Source organism: Salvelinus fontinalis, chromosome 20 (genome assembly GCF_029448725.1).
Source record: "Salvelinus fontinalis isolate EN_2023a chromosome 20, ASM2944872v1, whole genome shotgun sequence".
NCBI lineage: Eukaryota > Metazoa > Chordata > Actinopteri > Salmoniformes > Salmonidae > Salvelinus > Salvelinus fontinalis.
Window position 1 is genome coordinate 7,566,294 of NC_074684.1, and position 26,007 is coordinate 7,592,300.

General features: G+C 42.6%; 1 protein-coding gene across 5 annotated transcripts in view; it reads right to left on the reverse strand.

The window, feature by feature from the left end:
* Positions 1-26,007, reverse strand: part of LOC129817225 (MAM domain-containing glycosylphosphatidylinositol anchor protein 2-like) — a 341,866-nt gene that overhangs the window by 70,534 nt on the left and 245,325 nt on the right. For all 5 annotated transcript variants that reach the window (XM_055872257.1, XM_055872256.1, XM_055872255.1 and 2 more), the window contains exons 10-11: positions 16,891-17,160; positions 1,288-1,436 (exon numbers count right to left, since the gene is read on the reverse strand). In XM_055872257.1, the coding sequence (XP_055728232.1) occupies positions 1,288-1,436; positions 16,891-17,160 (419 nt within the window). The remainder of the gene's footprint in view (positions 1-1,287; positions 1,437-16,890; positions 17,161-26,007) is intronic.

A 26,007-nucleotide genomic window follows, 5' to 3' on the forward strand; every position in this document is an offset into this window, starting at 1 on the left:
GATGGGCCCCCTCTTAACTCCCCTAAAGCATAATACCTCCTGTATCTAAGACAACAGCAGGTAGGGAGGCCTGGGACACACAGCCTAGTTGAGATGCACTCCACTACCTTGGGAGGAAAAAAAGTGTAAAGGAAAATGAATTCTCGCAAACAACGATTTTCTGCTTGCCAGGTAGGAAATGAAAAACAAAAGCGAGCAAACAGGCGGGACTATTTCCTTGCCTTTTCTTTTTCTCTCCAAACAACAGCAAAATAGATTATAATGTTAATGTGATTGCTGAATTACTGTCGGCCCATTTTAGCACCAGCGCAGAATTAATCTGTGAAATTGTAAAAAGGACCAGTTGAATTCCAGCGAAGGGAGAGTAAATGCGTCTTCCTGGCAAGCTCTCGAAAACCAGCCTGCCTGGCAAGCAGGAAGCCGGCGTACCATTGGCTCCCGCGGCGAATGAACGAATCACATGAATGCAACCAAATTCATTAACAAACAAGCCGACTGAAATTGTTGACAGAAAAATCCTTGAGGTACAGAAACAAGCCCGGTTTTAATGGGTTTTTCAAGCGTAAATCCCGGAAGGGGTGTAGTAGGAAACAAATATGGAATTATATAATTTATCGGAAAAACAGAGTATAACTACAGCTATTAGACTCGGTATTAGACTCACTCAATGTGAGGACGTCAGTTCAGAAGGCTTAACTGTCGCCTGTAATGCAGTGGCTCTGAATAAGAGCTTCCACTTAACCAATAAAAGCTAACAAATACTACAGCATATTTCCCTGTAATAGTTGGGGTTAATGTGATCAAAACTCCCATGATCAACATTCTCAGACCATCAACAGACAGACAGAATCATGCAGAGACCTACAGTAGCGTACGTTTCTACATTATATTTCTGTAGGTTGTGAAAGTCAAATATAAAAAAGAGAAGAAATTGTGATCAGAAAAAAAAGAGAGAGGAGGGATCAGTGGTAGTGGGAAGGAGAGAGAGATTGACAACCATAAATCAATGCTGACTGCCTGTCATCTGAAGCCTTCATCTGCAGGTAAACAGGACCAATGGCTGCCACTCCTTTCTACACATGGTGCTCTCTCTCCACTGGGCCGATGGAGCTGTCCAAGGAGAACAATAACAAGCAAGCAATGCATAGAATATGGGTTGGGAGTATCTACAGAGCCTCTATGTCCCTGACTGGTTGTTCTGATATTCCTATCATGTTACTTTTCTGTCATATGTAAGGCCTTTCTATATTCATGGGTTAGGGTTAGGATGCACACGCACACACCTACCTGTCGTATGCCGAGGCGGTAGGCCACAATGCGGTCCACGGCGTTGGGATTCATCTGGGTCCACTGCAGTTTGAAGCCGTAGACTGTAGGTCGGTTCTGCCACAGAGGACTGTACGTGTCGTAGTAGAACTCTGGGGGATACGCCTTCCCTGTAAACAAAAACCAATATTTAGGACTAATTCATCTTTGTTTTGGCATTTTCCGTTTTTGTTCAGCTTTACCTGTGGCATCGAGGGAGTAAGGGAACCAATCCATACGTATCAGAGATACTGGATCAAGATAAATAAGGTCACATACGGCACAATATTTGCGATTTATTTTGGGTTACCAAAATGCAAATATGTCATGTTGTGTATTATTCCACAAAATGGCTGCAAGGCATCAACCAGAAGAGTTGCCTCCAGCAGCCCTGTATTTACCACAGTTTGATGAGGAGTCAGCTGTGTGAGTTCTTTTTTACAGAAGTCTGTCAATCTTTCTCAGGTATTTTGTCAATAAAGCTGTTTGATTTGATCGCCAGCCACATGGCCAACTGTGTTATTGTCAGGACAGAAAACGACTGTGTGTTCAGTACGGTGTTCTGAAGTGGGCTGCTTGACATATTACATTTTTACAGAAGAGACAGAGAGCCAACAAAAATAGATTTCTCACAGGTCAAAGTAAACACACTAATAGTTTAAAAAAAAATAGCATTCAAGAGGAGACTCTCTAAAGACAGTATAACATTCTTCTCGCTGGGACCAAAACAGGAAGCGGTTCATACAGTTGTATCTGTTGAAATTCAGTCTACTGAAGCACAACAAAAAAGGGGAGGATTTCTAATAGCGATAGTCAAGACAGAGCCTAATGCTAACTCAAATAAAGCGATGCAGTGATCTGACAATATGAAGTTGAGACAGAGCAACTTGCTGATCTCTCCTGCAGCAAAGTCTATTAGAGCTGCCATGGCGGTTTATGTCATCGATGACTTATTAAGACTCTCTATGCAGACTCCCAGACACATTTAATGATCCCCAGAGTTAAGGGTTTAGTCCCGCAGGCTTGGGAGGGTCAACCTAGAGTGTGAAGAGTGTGAACCAATCAGTGGAGTTTATCCCCACAGGCTGGGAAGTGTCAACCAAACAGACCACAGCTCCATCAGGTGTCTGCCTGCCAGAAGGGCCATCATAGTGGAAAGAATTAAGGGACTGGGTCACTTTTTAAAAGAGAACAAAGGGTAAAAAGTTCACTGGGCAAATTTCTGTCTCACAACATCATGGCTTTAAGACTAGTGTTAGGAACATAAGCGCTTCGGTACACCCACGATAAAATGAGCAAAATACAGTATGCAAACGTAATCATTATCATTTGATTTGATTTGTTGTCTTCTTCTGTATCCAACCCTTTCCGTTTGGTTCAAATGAGCGAAGCTATTGTTTGATTTAGTTTAGAGACAGCAGGGGTTCGAACTGTACAGTGGAACCCAGTTCCTACATTTGAATATAAAAATGGATTTGATCAAACAAACCTATGCTACATCTTATCTCTGGGACCCTCAGGATGACAAATCAGAGCAAGATTACTGAATGTAAGTACATTACTTACCTTCAGAGGTGAATGTATCAAACCAGATGCCGTGATAAAAGTTTGTTGTTGTGCACTATCCTCAAACAATAGCATAGTCTTTTTTCACTGTAATAGCTATTGTAAATTGGACAGTGCAGTGAGATTAACAATAATTGAAGCTTTCTGTCCATATAAGACATGTCTATGTCCTGGAAAGTTTGCTGTTACTTACAACGTCATTCTAGTCACATTAGCGCACGTTAGCGCACGTTAGCAACAACCATCCCGGTATATGGACACCGATCCCGTAAATGCTTAAGAGGTTAAACGTTTTTGACCTTTATTTTAGAAGGAAGCCCGATTGAGACCAAGGTCTCTTTTGCAAGGGAGCCCTATAACATAACTCAACAAATCTGATTTAGCATCCAAACAATCAATTCAGAGGTTAAGCCTCTACGTTTACAATCAATCAATTCAGTTTCTGAAGATAGAACTTCTAAAACCCATCAACAAAATACTGATAAAAAAGGTTGTATACCGCTTGGGGGGAAAATCAAGATTGACTGTTTCTTTTAGCCACTCAGCAGTTTGATCAATTCTCATAATCACCTAAGATAATAAGTCACAATCTTTCCTGAACGTGTTCTGTCCTGAGTCCTATAGACAATAAATCAGGTTAATGAAGCTTTGCATTTGTTTGGACAGCCGAGTAAAGACCACAAGCCTATAAATGGATAAAGCTGTTTAAAATACAATATTCTAATCCACACCAAAAAAAAAACACTCATTCATCAACAAGATAATATAATTTGCATAGAACAAGAGGAAGAAACCCAATAGCGCTAGAGCTGAACAATATCTTGGGGAATGTGTTTTGGTATCTTTACCATAGAAACCTGTTTGGATACAGGAAGTGTATACTAATGGTTTTAAATGTGCTATTTATCATGCTCTTTGTATCACAGTTTAGAATGAGTTTAGAATCCAGTCAACCATGTTTTCACAAGTCATGAGATGCAAAAACAATTCATGGATTCCTAACCATCTCTTCTGTTCAGGGAAGTATATGCCGTTTTGAGAATGTATTCCCAAAATTAGCATGCACTTGAGATATGTAACTAACCATCGCATAACTGTATTCTACAGTAGTCATCTTTCCAGTAAAAACAATTGTAGAGAAAATATCAAGAACTAAACTGAATACAATACGATTATACCTGGCAGTTGTGAGCTGAGACCATGCTGGGAAATGTTACAGAAACTCCCAGGGACAAGTCACTCTCTTTGTCTATGTTTCTGTCTCTGTCTCTCTCTCTCTCTCTCTCTCTTTCTCGTCTCGCCAATTTAATTTTAATGTTATTCTTTCTATGTTTTGTAGACATGTGACTTTCAAAGGTCATACACTTGTCACAGAAAACCACTCCTGAAAGGACATCCTGTATATTAATGTAATATGAAAAGTCAGCGTTGATCTGAGGGTCGAAAAACCTGTTTCTGTACACAGGTTTTGGGGAAGAAAACAATAGCTCTTCTCCATCTCCCCATGTTGCTTTCTCTCACCCCCGCCCATCTCTCTCTTTCTCTCTCTCTCTCTATTTCTCTCTCTCAACATCTCTCTCTCTCTCTCTCTACATCTCTCTCTCTCTCCCTCGCTCTCTCTACAATTGAAATAGACTGGAGCACGGAGTGCGACCAACCACAAAGCAAGCAAGGTCAAGCAACGCAAATGAAACAAAACCAAATGATTTTAATTACTAGAGGTCTATTTAGCTTTCAATAGATTACATGCATGACTGGTATGTAATGAATGCAAGCATTTTCCCAAAGTACATCATTTGTTGTGCATTATCAAGCTACTACATGATGGAACACCGTAGTAAACAATGGGCTACTACAACTAGCTACGAATCGCTTATACCGACCTGCCACCACCACTACCCATTTGATTTAAATGGATTATAAACATAATTCGATTCATTAGAAGCTGTCCAGCAGCCGTATGCTAGTCTGTCTTCACCTCCCTCCCGTAGACACAGATGTAGGCTGTATTGTAGCTGAGGCTTCATATAAACACACAACCTGCTCCAGTCACAAGGTTCATAAAGCAGCTAGATGTAGGCTAATGACCACGTTAAATGAATAGCAATTTGGATCTATGAGTAAAACGATAAATTCAGTTCTTATGCCAATTTGCATAAAATGTATTTTAATATTCATTGAAAGCAAAAGAAATAGAAAAAGTGACAAAACTAAATTATGTTAAACCCAAACTTCAGCAACGCGTGAAGAACAAAAGCCTGCTCTGGAGTGAACTATTCCCAGTGTTTGCACTGGTGGCAACAAACACCCAATGACATATTTGTTTTCCAGTGGCTTAACTGTCCCCTAGCCTGGGTTTGGAGAAGGGTTCAAAGAATAGAGTTGCTCAAAGAAACACATACAAATCTGTTTCCCTCATGAGACTCTAACTCTGCTCCCCAAACATCACAGTGCTTTTGTCGAACAAATATGTCTCGACAAAGAACATTATAATGTTCCAGTCTGGCTTCTGATTACCAAGGGAAATGGAGATGGATGTATTATTAATATCAACTGAGCTATGGTTACAATTTCACTATTGTTATAATAACGGTTGAAGTAAAGACATATTTAGCTTAATCGTCACATTATCTTTTTTTTTTTTTTTTTACATATAGTAATGACACTACGCTGCTTATACATATGCCTTTCAGGCTATCATAAAGGATTACACGTCACATGACTTTATATAACCTATACAGTATGCTTCTGTCCTTCAGGACGGACAGATTCCTATATAACTGATCGATAGATAACACTAGTCATATGCTCCCTGTTGGTTTCTACAGCACATCGTGTCACTCATCATCGGCTATCCATCACTGTCAGACAGCCACACACTCAAAAATAATGGTTCTAGTATAGTACCAGATAGGGGTTTGTAACCATAGCAGAACCTATTTTGGTGCTATATAGAACAGTTTTTGAAGATTATACAGATGTAGGATCTCAATTTGATCCCTCGTTTGTTGCTGAGAATGTTCCTGTACAGCAGGGAATGCAAACGTGTAGTGTAGTCGAGGTTGTCCAAGGCAGTCCCGCTTTAAATGGCGTTCAGCTTGTAAAGGCTTCCTAAAGCCTTCATAAGCACTACATACGTGTGTTACAAAGCGTCTATAACAGTATGTCATGCTTTATAAAGGGTTCATAAATGTGGCATAACTGTGTGACATAATCACCCATGTCAAATGTGACATAACCCACTCTGTCGAATATGATAGGAACATGTGCTTTATCAAGGGTGACATGTTGTGCTGAAGGATGGCACGCGCTCTAAAGTGAAGTCATGTTTGTCACATTACTCCTAATCTCGCGGACGGTCTGGTGGACCAACACATCAAACTTGGCCTTCGTTAGTCAGGATTAGGTTTAAATTACAATTTTAAGAAGATAAATTGTGGAAATGGGTAGGGTTTTGACATAATTATGACTTTGACGCTGTGTTAACAAGTGATGACCAGGGGGAACGTTTCTGCTAGCAGAGGACATAACCTGATTACAAATACTTTACTCAGTAAGGTCCCTCTGATATAATTCTATGGTCACTCCCACTAAAGCCAACATTAAATGGTTGATATCCCAGATTTATATGTGCTGTGTGCGCAATATCTGCCAATATAAGTAAAATGAAAGTGGTTTTCTTCTGGAACCGACTTACATGTTCTTAAGTACACAAACACACACAAATGAAAGCTTTGCGGGTCCATCAACCTTTTTAAATACCGCCCACACCTTACAGTAACCTGTGGATCATGAGAGAACCTTCATAAATTAGCAGAACGTTAATAACCTCTTTATTGACCCTATGCCGTATCCTGTAATACTTCATTTGAAGTGAGACACCTTCGGTCATTCATAACACATCCATAAAGACTCTATATCGCATGACACTGTATTTACTTTAAAGTCACACACCTTCGGTCATTCATAATACATCCATAAAGGCTGAATGATGTAAATGCAAATGTTTTAACACTTAGATAATGATCAATAACAGCTAAAACAAATAATCATGAAAGATATGTTCAAACCATACAGTTTTTTTTTTACACTACAAATACAATACGTTTCAAAATGTCCAGTAACGTATTTACATTGGACATTACACAGGGCTGTGAATAGTGTGGCTTGTCCATGAGCTGGCAGACGAATGGTTTTTGCCTCTCTGCCTGCTGGATGTGGGGCATGTTAGTTCCTACCTTAAAAGTAACAACAAAGAAAGTTAGTAGATCTGTTATGAAATGCCTCTGTCTCACCATCTGGATAAGGTCTGTGCTGCGCCAGAAATACTCTAAATGGGGAGATGGGAAACTCCATTTGATTCATATTATTATATTCTCTTTCATTTACAAATCTCATGACGTTCCTACGAGACGTGGCTGTATTTAGGGTGATTTTTTTTATTTAGCTGAGCCTCCTACCTTGCAGATTTCTTTGTCACAGAAATTATTTGAAATAACCATGGAATCTAACTCAACACTTAACTACTACAAATTAATTTTAATTACAATAAATAAATGTTAGCTTCCTCCTTTTTTTGCAGTCCAGTGGCACCACAAGCGTGCATTTGATTTGCGAACTCATCACAAAACACAAAACACTGCTAACCAAACAACAGTGCAGGGCATGCACACTGAATTAAAGGGCAACTACACGCAAAAAATGTAAGTTTCTTAGATTTTTCCCAGAACTCAAAAGTCATCCCCTGAGGTGGTTTTAAACGTCTTGGGGCTAGGGGGCAGTGGATTCAGTTCGGATGAATGACGTGCCCAAAGTAAACTGCCTGTTACTCAGGCCCAGATATGCATATAATTGGAAGCATTGGATAGAAAACACTATGAAGTTTCTAAAACTGTTACAATAATGTCTGTGAGTATAACATAACTGATATGGCTGGCGAAAACCTGAGGAAAACCTGAGGAAAAAGTTTTTTTGAGGTCACAGTCCATTTCAATGCTTGTCTATCGGATATACAAATAAATAGCTCCCAGATTGCAGTTCCTATGGCTTCCACTAGATGTCAACAGTCTTTAGAAGGGGTTTCAGGCTTGTTTTTTGAAAAATGACCGAGTAGTTGAAGTTTTTCCAAGGTGTCTCTCATTAGAAATGTAGTCTAATGAATGAGGTGCGCACTCTTCGTTATTTATTATCCCTATTGAACATACTATTCTCTGTCTTAAATTTGATCATTTATTTAGATATTAGAGTACCTGAGGATAAATTAGAAACATCGTTTGACTTGTTTGGATGAACTTTACTGGTAACTTCTTGGATTCGTTTGTATGCATGTTGAAAGAGTGGATTACTGAACCAAGCGCGCCAAATAAACTGACATTTTTGGGATATAAAGAAGGACTTTATCGAACAAAACAACCAGTTGTTGTATAGCTGGGACCCTTGGGATTGCAAACAGAGGAAGATCTTCATAAGGTAAGTGATTTATTTTATCGCTATTTGGGATTTTGTGACGCCTGTGCTGGTTTGGAAAATTATTTTGGTGTGGGGCGCTGTCCTCAGATAATGCATGGTATGCTTTCGCTTATATGCTTATATGCCCCCGTTATTTATTCCACGGTTCTGACTTGGTGTACAGGGAGAATACTGTAAGAACGGACTATGCTCTGAATTCTGTCACTTTCCGTTTCGAAAGTGCTGAACAAATAGTCATATGTCTGCCTTAGCTCGCTCATTAATGTCTTAATCGAAATTACGGCTTGCCTATTAGCAACTCATTGTTCCCTTATGCCATAGTTTGTACATCTCAATTGTTATATTGGTCTCATTAGCATTAGTATCTTTTTCCAAATTTTAGGCAATGTTGGAATGATGCATTTCACTGTTTTGCTTTCATTGTGAATTATAATTAGCTCATGTGCTTTTCTCTATGAGGAGGGGATACTTAAGTGATGATGCCCGAGAAGCTGGTGTTTGGAGGATATACAGTATTGCCACGGGTGTTGTTCGTCGAGGGCTGGCAAACCGTGCCAATATATCCTCCAAACACCGGCTTCGAGGGCATTATTGCTTTTATACAACGGGTTGCCAACATATTCAAATAATGATTGATATACTTTCATTAAAACATTTATTTTGATTAATTTATTCATACTATTTCATCCTTCCACAAGATATAGTCCCGACACAAATCTAGGGTTGCTAAAGACACGACAGTCGTTCAGTCTTTTTGTTCTGTATCTATGGACGTGACCCAGTCGTTCCTTCTAAATGTTCCATTGCCATACTGACTGGCAACGTTCTCATCCCTTGCTTGCTAGCTAGCCAACTACGGCTAACGTATGGTCACATCAAAAAGTGCAGTCAGAATAACAGAAAAGTAGCTGCAGTTGCATTTGCTGAAGCTGTTTTCTAGTGACATTAATTTTGACATCCATAACAATTTTTATTTGATTTTTATTTCACCTTTATTGAACCATGTATGCAAGTTGAGAACAAGTTCTCATTTACAATTGCGACCTGGCCAAGATAAAGCAAAGCAGTTCGACACATACAGCAGCACAGAGTTACACATGGAGTAAAACAAGCATGCAGTCAATAATACAGTAGAAAAATAAGTCTATATACAATGTGAGCAAATGAGGTGAGATAAGGGAGGTAAAGGCAAAGGTGACCAGAGAGATATACCTGCTGGAGCGCGTGCTACAGGTGGGTGCTGCTATGGTGACCAGCGAGCTGAGATAAGGGGGGACTTTACTTAGCAGGGACTTGTAGATGACCTGGAGCCAGTTGGTTTGGCGATGAGTATGAAGCGAGGGCCAGCCAACGAGAGCGTACAGGTCGCAGTGGTGGGTAGTATATGGGGCTTTGGTGACAAAACGGATGGCACTGTGATAGACTGCATCCAATTCATTGAGTAGGGTATTGGAGGCTATTTTGTAAATGACATCGCCGAAGTCGCGGATCGATTGGATGGTCAGTTTTACAAGGGTATGTTTGGCAGCATGAGTGAAGGATGCTTTGTTGCGAAATAGGAAGCCAATTCTAGATTTAACTTTGGATTGGAGATGTTTGATGTGAGTCTGGAAGGAGAGTTTACAGTCTAACCAGACACCTAGATATTTGTAGTTGTACACATATTCTAAGTCAGAACCGTCCAGAGTAGTGATGTTGGACGGGCGGGCAGGTGCAGGCAGCGATCGGTTGAAGAGCATGCATTTAGTTTGACTTGTATTTAAGAGCAATTGGAGGCCACGGAAGGAGAGTTGTATGGCATTGAAGCTCGTCTGGAGGTTAGTAAACACAGTGTCCAAAGAAGGGCCAGAAGTATACAGAATGGTGTCGTCTGCGTAGAGGTGGATCAGAGACTCACCAGCAGCAAGAGCGACATCATTGATGTATACAGAGAAGAGAGTCGGTCCAAGAATTGAACCCTGTGGCACCAATGAGCTAATGATGCGTGATTTCGCCTGGCATAGAAAATGTGCTCACTTGTCAGGACACTGTTGTTCAGGGGAGCTAGCCAACAATACAGCTACAGTAAATTACTTCAAACTGAAGCTGGAAAGACTGCAAATTAGCTGCATTTCATTTGACCTTTTTTCAATTGACCTTTTTTCGTATATATCCATAAAAATTATGCCAGCTGATTCATGATTTCGACTGGCTGAAAAAACGCTGCCTGTCTGTCTGTCTCGTCCCGACTCCTGACACGTTCATTACTATTGGACAGCAGGAGATCGAATTTGAATAATGAAACAATGTTGCAAATGTCGGAGAGACAGACAGCAAGGTTTATACAAATATCCGCTGTTGAAAACTAAATGGTAGTGTAAAATACATGTGAAAATGTCTCGATGCTTTTTATGGTGGAGATCAAGTTGATAAATTGCCTGGCTGGGCTGATGAGACAGTGGCTAGTGGCCGGTGGTAACTTGTGGTATAGACACCGGCTGGAATGTGGTTTTAACCAATCAGCATTCAGAATTAGACCCACCCGTTGTATAATATATAATGTTGTTGCGTCTGTAACCATGTTTGCCAGTGAAAGTTCAGTAATAGACCCATGTAATTCCAGTTGATATTGTGATGGTTGTTTTGTTTGAGCAATGTGCTGTCTGTGCGTCAGTATATGGCTATAAAAGTGGATCCTCATGATTGTATTTTCCTTCCTATTTAGGTACTTTCAATGCTGCGTCTCTGTCTCTCTCTCTCTCTCTCTCTCTCTCTGGTGACGTAAAGAAGAGTACCTTTAAGGCCTCAACATCTTGCAGAATTTATCTGAACTAACGTTTTTTTCTGAATTTCTGTTGGTGTCCATTTTGAACGAAGGCCTACCTTGTTGCAACTCGTTTGCTTGCACTTGCTTATACTTAGTGCTCAGTGTTAATGATAAGAACAAACATTTTGAATTTACTGAACATAATGTAATAATGTTTGTGTATGGCTCAAAAGTCAAAACTCATGTTGCCATTCGGTATTATTGAAAGAGAATGCGGTTCTTATCGAGTTACGCTAATCCACAAGGAGTCAGTAGAAACCATATTTATTTAAGCCATATCATCTATGGTTTTTTAAAAGGGAGTAAAAATGAGGCTGAATTAATTGTTTCGCTGCCAGACAAGGCTCAGCTGATAGCCAGGTGTAGCGGTGGTAAGGATTCACTCCATGGTGCTGAAAGGAAAGCTCTTCTTTTGGGACAGCTTTTATTTAGGCTCTAAGAGTTTGTGGACACCATTTGTAACCGTTATAGTGCAATTAAGGTATTGTTTAGTGTAGTGTATGGGCTTGCTGGCATGCATAAAAAAGAAATGGTTGAGTTTGCCCCACCAAGATCTACATGTGAAAATCGCCACTTTTTTAGCGTTCCGACAATCAAATCCACTATCCTGGTAATGCTCTACCAAGATGCATGGTGTAACCGATGTGAAATGCTAGCTAGGTAGCGGTGGTGCGCGCTAGCCGCCTTTCAGTCGGTGACGTCACTTGCTCTGAAACCTTGAAGTAGTGGTTCCCCTTGCTCTGCAAGGGCCACGGCCTTTGTGGAGCGATGGGTAACGATGCTTCGTGGGTGTCAGTTGTTGACGTGTGCAGATAGTCCCTGGTTTGTGCCCGGCTCGGGGCGAGGGGACGGACGTAAAGTTATACTGTTACAATGGTAAGGTTATAAAAGCTTTGTAAAGTCTAAATTGAAAATGATTTATAAAGTTTTTATTAAGCAGTACTAATGCAACCCTTTATAAAGCACAGGTTTATGTCATATTTGACATAGTGGGTTATGTCACATTTGACATTGGTGGTTATGTCTAACAGTTATGCCACTTTATAACCTTTATAGAGCATGACATATGGTTATAGATGATTTGTGACACATTTATGTAGTGTTTATGAAGGCTTTATGAAGCCTTTATAAGCTGCACGTAATAAGCTGCACGTAAATTTCAGACTTGATTTGCGATATTTTTTTTTATCAAGGCCTACAAAAAATGTCCATTCATTCTAATCATAATTCATATTTCTGCAAGATTATTTTCCTGGTGTAGCAAACTGAACCATGCTCATAATGCTTCTAAATGACCCCGTATGGTGCCAAAAAGAAACGTTTTTTTACTATAAAGAACAATACAAAAAAATGATCTATGTACAGTAGCACCAAAAAAGGGTTCCACCATGGTTACAATGGCGGTCGATATAGAACAACTTTTTTATGGTTCTTTATAGAACCTTTATGGAGAATGGTTCTATAAAGAACCTTTCTCAAGCTCAAATGTTCTTTGTAGAACCATACATTATTTTTATTCTGGTTTAATAGCCATATTATATTGTTAAAATTTCATCGTTTTTCTTCATGTGTTTAGTAACAAGTTGAATCAGGTGTGCAAGCTATGGAACAGCTGGGTGTCCCTGAGAAGAGAATTGAAAACTACTGACTTAGCCAACCATTCTCAATTGACATAAGGTCATAGGTGAGTCTTTCACAAGACACCAACACTGGCCATAGTAATACATAACAAGTAATAGTATAACACAACAGATTAGATAAACTGGAATCACACTCTCACTCACGGTTGCACAAAACGAGCTGTGACAAACCACGACCCCAAATATTCAAACGAGCCGCCGCACCTCCATTTTAATTATCACTAAAAGAGGAAAGAACCCTTATTTGAACTGAAAGAACAAATGAAAGGCTCAAAGGGTTCATTGGGTCACTATGGTTCCACATAGAACCATCACCCTTCCCAAAGAACCCTTAAGGAACACTCATTTTTTTGTATGTAATGGAGAAACAATTTGACTGCGGCGGTAGAAAACCCCAGGTATTCTCTTCTCTCGTAAATACTCTCATCACGCTCCTAACGGAAACATTTTACTCTATATTGACCTTAGAAAGTATTATTCATTCCTTGTCCTGAGGACGCACAGGGAGTGCAGGCATTGGTTACAGCACACCGGATTCAACTAATCACTAAACCTTTATTAATTACTGAAACAGATGTGTTAGTGTCGGGCTGTAACAAAAACCGGCACGCTCTCACCAGGACCGAAGGTTCCTAAGACCATGATTGAAGAACACTATCCTATCCTGCCGAGGCTCAGCGGAGGAGATTAAACCCTTTGAAAATGCTGGTATGATAGTGTTGGGCTAAAATGAAAACCTGCACACCATGTGGTTCCCAAGGACCACAATTGAAGAGCAGCAGAGAAATAGTTCCGTCCAGGGGATCTGAGTGGTGTATGGCAAGCTGAGATGGAGGGCTGAGGGGCTCATTCTACCCTGTCGTGCAAGGGTCCTGCCAGGGCTCAGGAGTGCAGATTAAACCATCTAAAGACGCTGGCTAACACTCTGCCACTCTGCTCTGGCAGGATTGAAGGGCCATCTCATCTCTGTAAAGCCACAGCCACCAGATGTAACCCCCCCCCCCCCCCCCCCCCCCCCCCCCCCCCAGCCTGGCATGCACATACACACACAAACGCCCCCTGGCCTGGCTCCTGACCATCAGTGTGATAAAGTGTGTGTCTGTTTGCCCCTGAGCATGGCCTAATGCCAGGCTTTGGAGAGTGTGTGTGTGTGTTTGTGGGCATGCCTGTGTGTGCCCCCTGGTGTAATGACTGAGACCCTGGGTTTAATCAACCCACCCTGGCTTTCGGCCAATGGCTTTGATTGATACATTTTTACTATACACAGACCTGATCGTCTCTCTGCTCTCCCTCATTCTCACATTCTCTCTCTCTGCATTCATAGCATTGCCTCAGTCTTCTACCATATCAGAGCTTACCTCCACAGTGAATGATTGACGTGCATTGAAGTTTTGTTGTTTCCCAATATGATATGTGTCACGCCCTGGCCTTAGTATTCTTTGTTAGTAATATATGTATGTGTTTTTGTAGTGTCTAGGGGTGTTGTATGTGTATGGGGCAGAGTAGAGTGTAGTTGTCTAGTTATGTCTATGGCTGCCTAGATTGGTTCTCAATCAGAGACAGCTGTAATTCATTGTCTCTGATTGGGAGCCATATTTAAGGCAGCCATAGGCAGTAGGCTTGTGTGGGTAGTTGTCTATGTTGTACGTTTGTAGCTTGTATTTGCACTTACGTCTTTAGCTTCACGATCGTTTGCTGTTTTGTAATAGTGTTTGTTGCGTGTTTTTCCCTTCTCTAAAATAAAAGAGATAAATTTTGCACACGCTGCGCCTTGGTCCTCTCTCTCACCCATAGACGATCGTGACAATATGCCCATTTTCCCTTCTTTAACAAACTGCTACACAAACTCCTAGCACCCTTTCCTCAGCCGTCTTAAATATTGAGTGAAGAGTGGATCTATGCCAGGGAATTTGGACTGCTCTTAGGGCAACAAACACAAAGAACCAAAACAAATGTCATTTGAGGCAATCTATGGATCAATCTAAGTTCCCATGTGATTACTTTCTCCACTACTGACCTGTCTTGGCATTCACGATTTTGTATCTGTCCATTCATTAACAGGTCAACTACTTAACTCCCTCTCTGATCGCTAAACCCCAGTCGATATACAGTCGGAACGATATGCTGTTAATAAGGACAAAAAATGCCATTATGTCTGGCCACCGTTGCAGACACTCGGGGATCGGACCAGCCTCATCTTTTCAGATGGTGATGGTGGTAGGGGGGGATTAGGTGAAGCTGGGTGCTTTGGAAGAGCTCATGTTTTAGGATGGGAGGAGGAGGGGTGGTTAAGTGAGGGAGTAAAGGGAAGGATAGGGTACAGTGGAGCCCAATGTGGATTTTCAGCACTGGGCTCCCTCCAGGACCCCGGGGGGCCGCTAACTAACTGAGCTGCCGTACCTTTGGCAGCAGACACATCCAGATGGTAGGAATCTGGAGCACTGGGATGGAGGGAGGGCTGGAGGGATGGAGGGAGAGAGGGACGGAGGAATGAAGGGAGAGGGAGGATAGAGAGATGGAAGGAGGGCTGGAGGGATGGCTGGAGGAGGGAGAGGTGGAGGGAGTGACATGGGGAGGGATAGATGGCTCAAGGGAGAGATGGCTCAAGGGAGAGATGGCTCAAGGGAGAGATGGATGGAGGGAGAATTTGATAGAGGATGGATGGATGGAGGGCTAGAGGGAGGGATGAATGGTAGGAATCTGTGTGAACTGGGATGGAGGGATTGCTGTAGAGATGATGGAGGGAGGAAAGTAGGACAGGAGGGATGGAAGTAGAGAGCGAGGGAAGGAAGGTGGCAGGTGACCGATGGCACACGAGACCCGCTGAGAAAAGCAAACGGCCGGAGGGGATGATCTCCTCTCCTCCTCCACTCTACCTTCTCCTCAGGGGCTGGGCTGATATATGACACACAGACCAGACACTGTCCATCTCTACCAGACGGAGGGAGGGACAGAGAGAGAGAGAGAGAGAGAGAGAGAGAGGGAGGGTGAGAGCGAGCGAGCCGCAGGATCATGGCAAAGGTTTCTGCCTCCCAGACCTCCCATCAGAAACGGAGCGTTTCAGGACCGAGTCGTATTTGTCACTTTGATCCTCTGCCACTTATGCCACTGTCCCCTGGCACTGTCTATTTCACTCGTACTCCTTTCCTCAACCTGTGTTTCTCTATCTGTCTCTCTTTCTCTCTCTCTGCCACTCTAAACTAATCTGGCCCTGTCATAAAACACAAGCACTCTGTGTGAGCGATGACACGGCCACTGACTGCTCCTCCTGCTATTTTCATGCGCTCCACCACAAACACTGCTGCATGGCAATCTAAAAATACATAGCCGGAGTGGAATAACAATGAATTACCTAACAAATCTGTTTCCTGTATGAAGGATCGGGTCCTTCCTGTATAGTGCGAGCTGTCATTAGTAATCTAGAAAGCCACATCCTAAATGGCACCCTATTCATTACATAGTATTCTACTTTTGACCAGGACCCGTAGAAGTAGTGCACTCTATAGGGAATAGGGTGCCATTTGGGACGCACACTAGGGGATGTGTAAAAGTAAGTGTTAAGACTGACATGGCTCTTATACAAGACATCTCTCACATTCAAATGGACAATCTGTATTAGGCTGTCGCCCGTCTCGCCTACTCCTTTTCAATCAATTGCCTTATGGGACACGTTCTGTATCTACCTACCCGTCTGACAGGCAAGTTTCAATTTGCTACAGACATCATTCACATCATTCAGCCATTAAGGATACATCGCTGGGAAGTTTAATTGCCATGATGGAGGATAGGGAAACCTCATCCTGCTTCAGAACTCTGTTACAGAGATGGGGCACAGCATGGCTGCTCGGTTACCCAGGTGGGTGGGTTTCATTAACTCAATGTGAAGGAAAGATGTAAGTTATACCTCATAAAATGTGAAGTGCTTTGAGACGTAGTGAAATAGCCAATCTAAATTCTGTTCAGTATAACTAGCATACTGACACTGGACAAGGAAAGTCAGAATGCGGGCTACAAACCACATTGAGTGATGTCAGCAACTGAGAACAGGAAGTATCAAATTCAACTTTATTCAAATGCGTTTTAAAAACATCAAGTATTCCTTACCTGTGACCAGGAAGGTGCAGCGCCCAGCGCCCGCCTCGTTGTTGACATCACAGGTGTACTCCCCCCAGCCCTCGCGGTTGAGGCTTTTGACGGTGTACTCTGTCTCGTCGCTCTGGTCGAAATGTCCAGCGTGGAGCAGGCGGTTCCCCAGCCGCCACTCGTAGCGCAGCACCCGGGAGGGGTGGGCACGCAGGACCCGGCAGTTCATTGCCACCGGCCGGCCCAGACCCTGACGCATCTCTAACAACACAGGCTCCACCGACGGAGGGTCTGGGGAGGAAAGAGGAAGCAGTTAGACTAGTATAGGGTTAGGGTGAACCAGGATGAATCACAGAGGCTCTCTGAAAGAAAAAGAAAGAGCGTTAATGATGAGAGAAGTAGTCTTATTTAATGTTTTATTTCACAGTGGGAGGGGAAGTAGAAAGACTGCACTGTAAAAAAGATCCTGTAAGTTGTAAGTTACTGTAAAAAAAAAGAAACAGTATGTTACTTTACATTTAAAGAAAATTTGGTTTAACAGTACATGACTGCAAAGTGTATAATAATGTAAAGTTAAACCAACATTTCTTTGGAATGTACAGTAACATACTGTACCTTTTTCGACAGTAACTTACAGGTAGCTGACTGCCAGTCAGTTATCAAAAACAGCAGGATTTTTTGCAACAGTGCAGGGCTAGAAGTTGCAGTTCCATCTCTCATTCTACCTTTTCGAGACTCAGACTTAGAAGGGTTTGGGAGGTTTAAGGTTTGGGAGGGACACAGAGAGATGGATTGGAAGAGGAGACACTTGGGAAGGAAGGGAGAAAAACTCTCAGAGTTAGACCAGGGACCTAGGAGAGCCAGACAGCGAGAGAGGGGGGAGGTATATCCGTGTCATTTACTCAGCTCACTGTGGGAGGTTATGGGAATGACACAAACCACTCAAGATCGCTTCGAGGGAAGCTAGTTTTCCACAAGGGAGCTCTGTACTCTCGTCCTCAAAGTACACTTCGAGACCCAAAGATGGAAGGTATGTGAGGGATAAAGTGTGAGAGAGAGAGACATATATAGAGAGAAAAACTGACAGAGAAAGAGAGAGAGGCACAGCAACAGAGAGAAAGAAAAAACATTGAGAGAGAGAGCGAGAAAGGGGAAGAGGAAACTGAGGTAACAGAGTGGACTGGATGTTACTTCAGCTAAAAACACAATTTATGTTAAAAAATTTGATTTAGTTGACTCAATTGAAGAGTATCAAAAAACACGTAGGGAACCAGCTGACAATAATTAGCATATCGGAATGTCGATACTCTTCACTGAAATGAGATTTAGTTGACTCAATTGAAGAGTATCAAAAACACTTAGGAAACCAGCGGACAATAATTAGCATATCGGAATGTCGATACTCTTCACTGATAGATGAGAAACCAAGAATAACAACTAATCATTCAATTAATACAAAGTATTCAATTAATCGGAAACAAAAAAATAAACAAATGTTTAAAACAGAATATGTCACGCGTGATCTGAATCTGGTGACTGAGATGACAAACTGCATCTGAAGAATCTCCAAAATGGGGAGAAGTATATGAATGAATGAATGAATAAGCTATTTGAGAATGAGACAGGCTGTGTCTCCTCTTCCACCAGACCAGACCTCTTCATGTTAATAATTCACCCAGACACATCCATTCAAGGTAAGAGCCTGACTCTGCCCATGGCCCTGGTTGGTAGGCATTACAATCAGGAGAGCTGTGTGTGTGTGTGTGTGTGTGTGTGTGTGTGTGTGTGTGTGTGTGTGTGTGTGTGTGTGTGTGTGTGTGTGTGTGTGTGTGTGTGTGTGTGTGTGTGTGTGTGTGTGTGTGTGTGAGAAAGAGAAACAGAGTGTGTGTGTGAGAAAGAGAAACAGAGTGTGTGTGTGAGAGGTGAGAGAGGTGTGTGTGTGTGTGAGAAAGAGAAACAGAGTGTGTGTGTGTGAGAGGTGAGAGAGGTGTGTATGTGTGTGAGAAAGAGAAACAGAGAGAGAGTGTGTGTGTGTGTGTGTGTGTGTGTGTGTGTGTGTGTGTGTGTGTGAGGTGAGAGAGGTATGTGTGTTAAGTATGTTAATTTGTGTGGGAGGTGTTGTAAGCAAGCGTGTGTGTGCTTATGACTAAATATATTCTCTCCTAATGATGCTCTGACTTGACAATCTTCACACTCTCTATACAGATGTTTGACAGAAGTCACAGTGGGGTTTTAAAACAACACAGAGAGAGAGGAGAAAAAAAGAGAATTACACACAAGAGGCTTAATTGCCCAGAATTAGCATATGCCACAGTGTAGAGTAGAGCAGCTGTGCTGGTGTTTCTGTGTTGTTACTGTGGTGTTGCTGTTGTGTGTAGCAATTGCTCTGGGTCAGAGGTAGAGGAAGGGAGAGCTGAAACAGCAACATGAGGGCTGAAGATAGTAATCCAAAAGGACATTTGGTTCACGTGCCCCCAAGCCCTGGTCATTAGCCTCTCAGAACCAAGGTTTTAATGAATTACTTAAATGATAAATTAAACAAAGAACCCGGATAAGGACTAGCTGCCTGCAAGGTACGAATGTAAAAAGAATAACCTCACCCAACTGCTTTGTGTGTGTGTGTGTGTGTGTGTGTGTGTGTGTGTGTGTGTGTGTGTGTGTGTGTGTGTGTGTGTGTGTGTGTGTGTGGTGGTGTATGTTAACTATACTTGTGACAGTGACAGAGACAGAGAACTCCTTTAATCTTGGCTCAATGAAAACAGAAACCAGCAAACTACTCCTTCCTTAAATGAAGCAGGCCTGTGCTTTTACCAAGCGAAACAACTAGCACAGTCTTAAAGGATGGAGTCTGAACTGAAACTCCACTTATAACATTAAAATTGTAGGCTTGTGTAGAAAGACTGCGAATCAGGCACTATGCTCCTCAGCCTCGCTGAGTGGCACTAGACCAAATTACAGTAAGTGCAGTTCAATTTCACACAGAAAGACAAATAAATACAGAAGCCATGGCAAATTGAAGAAAAAACGTAAGGGAACGTCTTTAAACTACACATAGGCTTTACGGCCTTATCCCTCCAGTATTTCTCCAGTGGAAACGCTGTTTGGGAAACTGTGTGCTTCGTGTAACAGTAAGGGCGGATGGTAAGGTAGTGAGGGCGCTGGGTTGCTGCAATGTCCCTGTTTCGGGGAGAGTGTGTCTGGGTGTGTGTTTTGAGTGTGTGTGTGTACGTTTACACTTTAGTCATTTAGCATGCGTGCGTGTGTGTCGCAGGTTTGAGGACTAACCATGGAGCTCAGTAGTAATCCATCATCAGTCAGTGGGTAGTGTGTGTGACTGTAATGAGTGTGTAGGAACACAGCAGTAAGGAGGACAGAGGGCCTCTCCCCAGCCTTAGACACACAAACATCAGAGAAAGGAAGGGGACACAGCCTGCAAAGAGAACAGGACCTTCATTTACATGCTATACCCTTGAGGTGAAAACTGATTTCACAAGACTGACAAAGGCCCAGTACAGCTGCTGTCTGAGACCACTTGGTTGAGCGTGTGTGTGTGTGTCGTGTGTGTGTGTATGTGTGTCCATGTGGCATGTTGCTAGGCAGACAGTAGCCTACATGTACACTACATGACCAAAAGTATGTCGAGCATCTCATTCCAAAATCATGGGCATTAATATGGAGCCGGTCCCTCGTTTGCTGCTATTCTGGGAACAGCTTCCACTCTTCTGGGAAGACTTTCCCATTCAGCCACAAGAGCATTAGTGATGTCGGGTACTGATGTTGCCGTTACAATTCATCCCTACGGTGTTCGATGGGATTGAGATCAGGGCTCTATGCAGGCCAGTCAAGTTCTTCCATACTGATCTCGACAAACCATTTTCTTATGGATCTCCCTTTGTGAACAGGGGCATTGTCATGATGAAACAGGAAAGGGCCTTCCCCAAACTGTTGCCACAAAGTTAGAAGCACAAAATAGTCTAGAATGTCATTCTATGCTGTAGCGTTAAGATTTGCCTTCACTGGAACTAAGGGGCCAAGCCAGAACCATGAAAAACAGCCGCAGACCATTATTCCTCCTCCATCAAACATTACAGTTGGCACTATGCATTCGGGCAGGTAGCTTTCTCCTGGTATCCTCCAAACCCAGATTTGTCAGTTGGACTGCCAGATGATGAAGCGTGAATCATCACTCCAGAGAACCTATTTCCACTGCTCCAGAGTCTAATGGCGGCGAGCTTTACACCACTCCAGCCGATACTTGGCATTGCGCATGGTGATCTTAGGCTTGTGTGCGGCTGCTCGGCCATGGAAACCCATTTCATGAAGCTCCCGATGAACAGTTTTTGTACTGACGTTGCTTCCAGAGGCAGATTGGAATTCAAACCTGAGGGTTGCAACCGGGGACAGACAATATTTACGTGCTATGCGCTTCAGCACTCTGCGGTCCCATTCTGTGAGCTTGTGTGGCCTACCACTACACTTCTGAGCCGTTGTTGCTCCTAGATGTTTCCAATTCACAATAACAGCAATTAGAGTTGACTGGGGCAGCTCTAGCAGGGCAGAAATTTGATGAACTGACTTGTTGGAAAGATGGCATCCTATGATGGTGCCACATTGAAAATCACTGAGCTCGTCAGGAAGGCCATTCTACTGGCAACGTTTGTCTATGGAGATTGCATGGCTGTGTGCTCAATTTTATACATCTGTCAGCAATCCACTAACTTGAAGGGGTGTAAACATACTTTTGTATATTTAGTGAATGTCACAGGTTTCACAAGGGGAAAACATCAGCGTTTGGATGCCATTTCCCTATAGATTCCCATAAAGACTCCGCAACATGCTCCTTCAGTAAGGACCAGACCCCTTCCCCTTTTTCCAAATGTTGATATGTTACAGCCTTATTCTAAAATGTATTAAATAAATACAAATCCTCATCAATCTACACACAATATCCCATAAATGACAAGGCGAAAGCAGGTTTTTACAAACGTTTGCAAAACCCCCTCCAAATATCTTAGTTACATAAGTATTCAGACCTTTTGCTATGAGACTAGAAATTTAGCTGAGCTGCATCCTGTTTCCATTGATCATCCTTGTGATGTTTCTACAACTTGATTGCAGTCCACCTTTGGTAAATTCGTTTGATTGGACATGATTTGGAAAGGCACACAACTGTCTATAAGTTCCCACCGTTGACAGTGCATGTCAGACCAAAACCAAGCCAAGAGGTCAAAGGAATTGTCCGTAGAGCTCCGAGACAGGATTGTGTCGAGGCACAGATCTGGGGAAGGGCACCAAAAAATGTTTTCAGCATTGAACGTCCCCAGGAACGCAATACCTCCATCCTTCTTAAATGGAAGCAGTTGGGTACCACCATGACTCTTCCTAGAGCTGGCCACCCGGCCAAACTGAGCAATCGGGGGAGAAGGGCTTTGTTCAAGGTGGTGACCAAGAAACCGATGGTCACTCTGACAGAGCTCCAGAGTTCTTCTGCGGAGATTTGAGAACCTTCCAGAAAGACAAAGGGTCCGAATACTTTCCGAATGCACTCTACATCATAAATATACACTCACCTACATATTTATTTGGACAGGGATGCACATTTTTCTATACTCCAGCATTTTGGATTTGAGATTAAATTTTTCATATGAGACGACAGGACAGAATGTACAGTACTTGAGGGTATTTTTTATCCATGTCTGTTTTTGCGTTTAGAAATGTGCAAATAAATACGTAGAGCAGTGTACATAAACCCAGTGGACACATGGATGTATGTGTTTGTATGTGTGTATGTATGTGATATGTGTGTGTTTGCATCCATGTTGTAAGAGACACTGTATGTCACTGGTTCAGGGAAAAGCTTGGCATTCAGATTTAATTTCCCTCGACTCAGACTTCTGATGCTTCCATCAGGGAGTGACACAAAGTAGACACTAACCAGCGGGCACACAGACACACTCACTGCTGGATGTGTTTGTGTGTGTGTATGTGTGTTTAACCATGTGGTATGTTGTTAGGCAGACTCCATTCCCTTTGTGTGTTAGGGTTCAAGGTTCACCAGTTCTCCCCATGTGGCACAGCCAACAGCCTATTCTTGTCTCTCTCAATCTTGCTCTCCCTCCCTCCCTCTCTCCCCACCCCCCATCCTGTGGGTGTTGCCTCTCCCTCAGTATAACTGGTGTGCTATTGGATCTCCCCCACCACCACCACCACCACCACCACCACCACATGGGTACAACACAGATTTACGCCAATTCCTCACCGTTCGAAGCCAACGAGCCAATACAGTACCATACAGACCTGTCACGTGTTTCCTCACTGCATTGCCTTTCCACAGCCTGCGTGTTTCCGCAGGCAACACCCGAAAATATAGACCTTTTACCTAAAGAGAACTCTCGCGTTCTTCTGTGTGCAACCTTTGGAAATCCAACGTGTTTTGATATTGCATTCTGATACAGGATCTAACAGTTATTAGCTAGTCAAACTGATGGCATATTTAATGATGAATGCGATTGAACTATTCATAAAGAGTCTCCATGCTGTTGAATAATGCAGACTACAATGCTGCGTCGCTTGAACGCACCCCTCTTAGCTGCTTCCACTAAGGCCAGAGATAAATGAAATAATGAACTTCCAACAGCAGGGTCTGCATTACCATATTGGTATTCAACTTTTAGCAGTGCTGGGAAAAGTACCCAATTGTCGTACTTGAGTAAAAGTAAAGACATCTTAATAGAATGTTACTCAAGTAAAAGTGAAAGTCACCCTGTAAAATACTACTTGTGTAAAAGTAGAAGTATTTGGTTTTAAATATACTTAAGTATCAAAAGTAAATGTACAAACCTTTTTCAAATTCCTTATATTAAGCACCATTTTTATTTATTTTTTATTTACAGATAGCCAGGGGCACACTCCAACACTCAGACATAATTTACAAGCGAAGTATGTGTATTTAGTGAGTCCGCCAGATCAGAGGCAGCAGGGATGACCAGGGATGTTCTCTTGAGAAGTGCGTAAATTGGACCATTTTCCTGTCCTGCTAAGCATTGAAAATGTACCGAGGGTGTTTGGGTGTCAGGGAAAATGTATGGCGTAAAAAGCACATGATTTTCTTTAGGAATGTAGTGCAGTAAAAGTATAAGTTATCAAAAATATAAATAGTAAAGTAGAGTACAGATACCCAGGAAAACGACTTAAGTAGTACTTTAAAGTATTTTTTTACTTGAAGTACTTTAGACCACTGACTATAGAGAGGGATAATCTATTACCTAAAAAGTATCAAATGTAATCAATGTGGTAGTTTCATAGAATCACTAATAGGTTTATCTCCGCCATCAACTTGGATGTGTAAATGTGAAGCACCCGGTTGGTGTTTCCACTTACTACCAAATATGGTGATAAGAGGAAGCCTGTGGCTGGCAGTGGGAGAGATGGATTTTGGATAACATTCTACTCATTTTGTCATCGAGGAAACATATGATCTTCATTCAGTTTTCTGTTTCCAAAACTAGAACCTGTAACAAACAGAGTGGACTGTGTTTTGTAGACTTTACCTTTTGACAAAGTTTTTAAAAAATTGCATTGTTTAGAAGGAATGCAAGGGTGAAATGAGTTATTGCACACGCGCACTTCACAGAATAGTCCTTCCCTAATGGAAATATGCAAACAAATACTAGAAAGAGCCAATCGGATCTCACTAGCTCGTGCTTGGCTCCGCCCACCTCCACTACGATTAATTTGCAACAACACTCTGTTCTATCTTGGCTTAGTTATAAACATCTAAAGAGATTACTCTATCCCAGCTTCATGTTCACAACCAACACATCCGCTGACCTTTGCTGCCGCAACGCCATTCGTTCAACGCAGCTGATCAATTCAATATTGTTCTATAAAAATGGTAGTATTCAAATTTCAGGCCCCAAATGTAGTGTTCTCATAAGGCCGTGTTATGTAATGTCATGTGTGGAGATTCATTTGGCGTTAGTAAGTGTTAGTTTAGGGGGTGATAGTGATTCATATTAGAGTGTAGCTCCCGGGGGCTGTCGTACTCGCCTTTATTGATGCAGAAAAGAAAATTAATTAAAAACAATAATCGTATAATTCCGTGCATTTTTCTCCGACAACAGTCTCTTTATCCCACTCTTTTGATGAATGTCAGTTAGAGCTGCTGCTCCGCTCGGGGCGAGAATCACACAATAGCAGCGGCGTAACGTGGTAGGGAGGAGAGGATGTGAGAGACAGCAGAATGGGGACATGGATAATATAAGCATGGGCGGCTGCGTTTACACTGCTCAGGGGCTGAGAGGAGAGAGAGAGGGAGAGAGAGAGAACTCAATTGTTCCAATCCTGACAGACAGACAGCCTACACCGTCCAGCCAGGATACCTCTTTTATCCCTCTCTCTTTTTTTTCCCTCTCTATCCCTCTCTTCTCTCCTCATACACTCAGGGATTCACGGAGTTAGTTTTAATAAGAACATTAGAGTTTCACAGCTGGAGATATGATTTCTGCCCTTGCTTTGCGTTTCTATTAGAGCCAACACATATTTTCTGGATGCAGCATCGAGACGAGGCCTCCCAATCCTTCCCTACCTCCCATTCTGGCTCGGCCAGCTAGCCGAGCAGCGAACAGATGCAGGTTTTTACATATCAAAGCTGTCGACTGGGCCCCGCTTGGCGCCTTCCTTCACGCCTCTAATGCTCTTTGCTTCAGAGGACTGTACCTCGGCCCCTTGATCGAGTTACTAAACACGACGGCTTTGCAGATGGCACGCCACCAAGGCATGCTGCTGCTCGCTCTCTTCCCCGCTCACGCTGGGGTCTGGAAACGCAGGCGAGAAAAACATCTCAGAGGGATTGGGTCGCTCTCACGTGGCGGGAGAGAGAGAGGGAAGAAAGGAGAGGGCGAGTGAGAGAGAGATGGGGAGGGAAAGTGTCTGTACCACAGTAACATCAAAGACAGTACAGTATAAAGATAGGCAGGAACTGCTTCTCCAATAGAAATCTCGGATCACACTTGTAGGTGATGTAATGGCGACATTGCCGAGCCAAGATCATGCGCAGAAACACGTCATCGGGTCCAACGGTCGTCTCGCACTGAACTGCGCATGTGCAGTCCGTCAAATCAAAGTTGTTTTTGGCGA